Below are 6,159 nucleotides of genomic sequence, written 5' to 3' on the forward strand. Positions count from 1 at the left end.
GTTCTCTAAAAAAATTAGCCCCTCCGTCGGAAGTGCTAGCCCCTTTGTCGGAGGAAACCTAGCGCCACCACTGCTAGAAATATCGAAGATTTTAAAAAACAATTGAATTTATGATCGATTCATAAATTTCTCTCCTCTCCACTTTGAAATTTGTGGCGTTGGCCTATATTCCTTCGCAAAGCGACACTTTTGCCAGAATGAATGACTTTGAGCAAATGCACTGATAATGAACCTTTTTGTTATTTTTCATTACCTGAAATTGTTTTGTTTCTTATTGGTATTTCAATATTTTCATCGCATAAATTATTTCTCCTGCTGACTTTTGACAAGACATTTACTATAATCACGTTTTTAAAAATTTTTTTTATTGACTAAAAAGTTAGCATCTGGTGCGCGTGTTATGGCAAAGTCGTTGTTTTTGCAAAATTCCAATTAGTTTAGAAGTTATAAGGCTTTAAAGTTGCACCTTTCCGAGGAAAAAACGACAAAAGCCGAATCAGTTTGGTGACATTCTGACGTCACAATGTGCGGCTCTCGTTCGCTAGAATTTCGTATATCTTTCACCGAATCTGACGTCACAGTGTGCAGCTCTCGCTCGCATGAATTTCGTATATCTTCCACCGAATCGTAAAGGAGTCGTGGTCACGCGTTGATAACTGCATCTAAATCTACAGCAGGAGCTTTTTAGGATCGAAAAATATTAAATGTTTACAATCATTCGAAGTCTGCGGGTCGGAATGTGTCCATGCTGTGTCACGACTTTGTTTTGATCACCTGTGTAGGCCCACAAAGCTATGGCTTCCTGTCCCAGCTCATCCCTCGCGTATAATTAAGCGAAATTGACACTTCAGTTGTTCTCCAGAAACGATGAACAACTAAAGGCTTCAGAATTGGTGTCTGAAATGCTCAAACTAAAGGCCAGTGGAACAGGGGCGGATCCAGCGTCTGCGTTTGGGGAGGGCCATTTATGAAAGAAGAGGAGGCCTGCGAAAATTTCACAGACACGCCCTTCAAAGTCTCACCGAACGCGGGAAACGCCCCTTTCTATCAAAAAATTTCATAAGAAGGTACACTCTCAGAACACTGAAAATTAAGAAACTTCATTGCTGCGAGAAACTTCCAAGCGAAGTAAAGGCTAAAATACATGATGAAAAATTGATGAACTTTGGCTAATCGTGTAAACACGCGCTTCTTTAGTTAAACTGATGAAAAACGGATATAGAAATAACTTTGGGGAAAACTGACATAAAAAACTGATCGTGTATTTCAGCCTTTACAAATATTCATATTGAATATTTGGTCAGCAGCTTTCGCGCTTGACTTGGGAGGGGAACTATGACGCATCAGAGTTCGTGAATGACATTATAATTCCTGTGTTCAAGAAGCCGGCATAAGACACGTACCCTTAAGATGAAAAAAAGATTTAGAAAATGAGCAAAAGTCCCCACGTATTTGGTGCGTATAATTTGAATGGTAAATTTTCAAAATGGGTAGTCACCAAAAATTCATCGCAGCATAACAGGCAAAGCTGAGTAGTTATAGGTACTGTTTTGCTTTTGTTGGAAATAGTGACGCTTTTTGGGTATCAAAATCGCAATAACACGATGAACAATGTTTGAACTGTAACCCATTTTAGCCATAACTTTCTCAACCATTAACGTTTGCAGACGTCATTCATTCATGATCGCAGTCATGATTTGTGTTAAACCATAGTCCATATGAGCCGCGAGATCCGGTCACATCTAATTTTGCATTGAACTATTGTTTTAGGCTTATCATAATTCTTGTGTTACACATCCACTTGCAACTTATTGCCTCACTGAAAGCGAGAGAATAAAGCCGACTGGAGGTTTGATTAAAATGTCTGGTCCGCCAAAGAAATCAAGAACTCTTGAATCATTCTTCTCAAAAAGTAGCCGCACCAGTTCAGTTGGAGATAACCCTGAAATCTCTAAAACATGTGAAACTACCACTTGCCAAGAATTTGAATCAAAATCTACTGGTGAAGAATTCGACACACAAAGCCAAGTTGCGGTAGTCCAGGATTGTCCTGAAGAGGAAACACACCCAGACCTCTGTTGTATGGCGACACAAGTAAATGTTGCAATATCTGATAGATATGACATTGGTAGAGCTATAATGAAAACAAAACGAGGAGAACAGCTGACAGATAACGAAAGGGAAGCATATTTATCGAAGAGGTGGGTGCCGCAGAGAAGGGATGAATATCCATTTTCTGAAAAGAAAAAACCAAAGAATCAGCTCATGGTTGGTATGTCCTCGACAACGAAGCGTTTTCTGGGTGAAAATCACTTGAAAACCTTCCCCTGGCTAGCTGTCAGCAGAGAGCCAAAATGTTGCGGTGCTTGGTGTGTTTATTGCGTTTTATTCAAGACGTGCGAGAGTGGAGGTGGAAGAGGTGCACAATACGGAGGTGGAGCAGGCCAGTCAATGGGCAAACTTGTTAACAAGCCTCTTGTAAACTTTTCAGACTTGACAGGGAAAAATGGAGCCCTCACAAGTCACCAAGAAACATCTTTTCATAAGACATGTGCCATAAAGTACACGGAGTTCTTGAGCCGTGCAACACCTGGGAGTGAGAAGGACGTTCGATCAATAATGAACATTGAAAGGCAGAAAGAGATTGAAAGAAACAGGACTGCGCTGGTTCCCATCATCGACACCCTTCTAACATGCGCCAGGCAAAATATTGCGCTTAGAGGCCATCGTGATGATGGACCAGTAGATTCAACTGGGATGGAACCCAAGCACAATGATGGAAACTTCAGGGCATTGCTGTGATTGAGAGTACGGGGAGGAGATACAAACTTGAAAGATCACTTGAAATCTTGCAAACGCAATGCTTCTTTGGTAAGCAAAACGATACAAAACGAGCTAATTGCCTGTGCAGGAAATATTGTCAAAGAGGACATAGTAAGAGATGTAAAAAATGCAAAATTCTGGACAATAATGGCCGACGAAACCCAAGATTGTGCGAAACGAGAACAGTTGGTCATTGCAATTCGTTACGTTGACACAAAAAATGTGCCAAAAATTATCAAAGAAGAACCGGTCGCAATTTTAGACCTGATTGCAGACATAAAAAGCAGTGACCAATCAGATGAAACAGAGCACAATGAAATTAAGCTATGTGGCAAGGCAATAGGGGAGACTCTACTCCGCCATATAAGTGAGCTTGGGTTGGATTTGCAGTACCTCGTTGGTCAAGGATATGATGGTGCTGCATCGATGTCCAGTGAGCGAGTTGGTGTTTGCTCCTTTATCAAATCTGCTGCGCCACTCGCTGACTACTTCCACTGCTGCATGCACGCGCTAAATCTAAGTTGTTCTCGAGCCGCAAAGATACCAGCAATCAGACATTGCATGGATGACATCAAAGATATCAACAATTTCTTCAAGCATGCGAAAAGAAACAGCTATTTGCAAGCAGTCATAGCACGAGAATCAATTGAAGAGCTTCAGCGACGGCAGTTGGTGACCCTCTGTGAAACAAGATTTGTCGAAAGACATGAATCAGTTTTGGTTGCACGACAGCTTTTGCCTTACATCGTTGTGTGCTTGGAGGAAATGCTCGCTTGGGACTCATTAGATACAAGAAAAGATGCCAGGAGATTGTTAAAAAGTTTGCAAGACCCTCAGTTCCTTGTAGCGCTAGTATTGGCCGAGAAAGTGTCTGCTGTACTTCGCCCAGTGTCCCGTTCTTTGCAACAAATTGGTAGCGATCTTGTGAAAGCAATGTCGACGATTTCTGCGACACAGTCAAAGCTTTACACGTGGCGTAAAGGTGAAGAAAATGAGTTTGCTTCGATGTTTGAAGAGGCAATGCTTCTTGGCGAAAATATTGGAGTGACCAGAGAAGAGATGCACGCAATTCCTCGAGCAGTCAGTCAATCCAGGTTCAGATCAAATGCAGGTGAAGCCAATCAAAAAGCCATTGATTATTATCGTATCAATGTGTTTTTACCTCTTCTTGATGAAGTGGCTGGAGATATGAAAGCAAGATTTGGTCCCCATCAGCAGAAGATTGCGACGCTTACAAGAATTCTGCCTTGTTTCGTCAAAGAATCAACTTGGCAAGATATTTTGCCTGCAGCACTAAAATACGGAGTCTTTTTAGACCCCTTGTCCATTGTTGAAGGAGAGTATGAAATTTGGAAGCAGCAATGGCTGTCACGTGGAACAAGTACAGTAGCAAATACCGCTATCGGCGCTTTAGGCGACTGCCAAGGTGATGTATTTCCTAATTTGCATACATTACTCAACATTCTCACTGTGCTACCGGTGACAACAGCAGAACCCGAACGACTATTTTCTAAACTGAATAGTACCCTGACAGCAATTCGGTCAACAATGTCTGAGGAGAGATTAGAATCCCTACTTCTTCTGCAAGTTCACCGTGACAGAACACCAACGAGCGATAAACTCATTGACTCATTCGCAGCATTAAAATCAAGACGAATCCCATTAAAGCTGTAAGTAGTTAAAAGATGGACAAAATGACGTTGCTATTATATCGCAATACTCAACATTGAAACACACCACTTCTCGCGCAAAATGAGCTCGCATGTAGCTTTTCGTTTCAAAGGCAAAATCTCCGATAACGTTTTTGCTACGATATAGCTACTTCCTTTTCAAATTCTTTTCTGAATATATTGACATCAGTTGGGATCACTGATTTCCACAAAATTACTCAATCAAAGCTCTCATGTTTCTATGCTCGCAGTTAGTGTTCTCATGTAATGTAATAAGTAATTTTGGTTTGTTAGTTATATAAACAACTAGTTTCTTGTTATGCAAAAACTTTTACCTTATCAATTTACATGTTTAGTTAATGTATTTACTGTCTTTTCATTCAAAGTTTCTCGTTGTCGAATCGTTTGGGGGGGGGGGCCATGGCCCCCCCGGCCCCCCCTGTAGATCCGCCAATGCAGTGGAACAGAACTGAGAGTACCATCACTTGCAGTGTTCAATTTGCAAATCGCCGTTGTTCGATTCGGTCTGAGGCGAGACTAACGAAATGCACAGTGACGTCAAAATTGCGTCACAGTTCATCCAAACCGAACAATTTTTGTCGGTTAATTCAATTCAATTATCGAAATGCAAGAGCTTATATCTCACGAACTGTAAAAAATATCGAAAAACAAATAACGAATTCGTGATCAACAGGTTCAACTCCTTTCGATTAGCCAATAAAATGCAAATGCAAAATTTGGCTTGAAAGGCCCTTTAAGTTTAAGGGCCACTCCATCCTAAAAGTTTTTTCTGAGATTTTTGCATAAATTGGTAGTTAGTCGAGAAAAAAAAGCCATCGTGAATTTTTTTTGAAAAGCTTAACTCCTTTTTCAGATATAGACGCTCAAAGTTGAGAATCGCCGTAAAAAATACGACAAAATTTTTTTCGGAAAAAGTACCTTGTGACGTAGGAAGGGACCATTGTTTCAACATTCGGCGCTATTGTTATACGTTCGCACTGAAATTCGCACGACTCGGTAGAGGCTCAGAAGAGGCGATTCATGTCGGAATCTCGGTTGTCGTTTTATTTATATTCCTTCATTGCGATTGATGTCCAGCGGAGGCTTCCAGCCAACATGGAATAGTAATTCGATAAATCAAAGATGGAAACTTCAACCTGAATGCAAATCCTTATCTTGGCAACGCAGCAAGCTTTTCAAAACCGAATACTTCACAAGTTTGAATGTGAACGATGTGAATGAATTTCTGACCGAAGGCATTTCTTATCGTCGTCTCATCTCAGGGATATCCAGGGAGGTGAATAATAATTGATGTCTTATCGCATTAAAAGAAGAATCCCATTCACAAGATGGAAGCTTTCCCGTAAGTCACAATCCATCCTTATCCAGGCACCGCGGAGCAGGGACGGGGGCTGGGGAGGGGGGCTTTAGCTCCCCACTTTTTGCAGAAATGCAAAATATTAGGTAATAAACTACCAGTAAAGCCCTTTTTTATATGGTTTTAGCCTCCCCCCACTTTGTAAGACCCCCACTTTTCTCAATGCTCCATGGTGCCTGTTATCATTTTACCATAGTTTGGAGGGGGTTTGGGGAAGGTGTGACACACACCCCCTAAGCAATGCAATTTCCCAGGCTTTGAGAAAAATTTTATCCTCTAAATGTAAGA

At 41.2% G+C, this 6,159-nt stretch overlaps 1 protein-coding gene across 1 annotated transcript; it reads left to right on the forward strand.

The window, feature by feature from the left end:
* Window positions 1-2,970: 2,970 nt before the first annotated feature.
* Window positions 2,971-4,497, forward strand: LOC135693057 (52 kDa repressor of the inhibitor of the protein kinase-like). Its single transcript, XM_089109808.1, has one exon. It carries the CDS (start codon window positions 2,971-2,973, stop codon window positions 4,495-4,497), a length of 1,527 nt encoding a protein of 508 aa, XP_088965934.1.
* The last annotated feature ends 1,662 nt before the right edge of the window (window positions 4,498-6,159 follow it).

Source organism: Rhopilema esculentum, chromosome 8 (assembly GCF_057945365.1).
Source record: "Rhopilema esculentum isolate cy_ngs chromosome 8, ASM5794536v1, whole genome shotgun sequence".
Lineage (NCBI taxonomy): Eukaryota > Metazoa > Cnidaria > Scyphozoa > Rhizostomeae > Rhizostomatidae > Rhopilema > Rhopilema esculentum.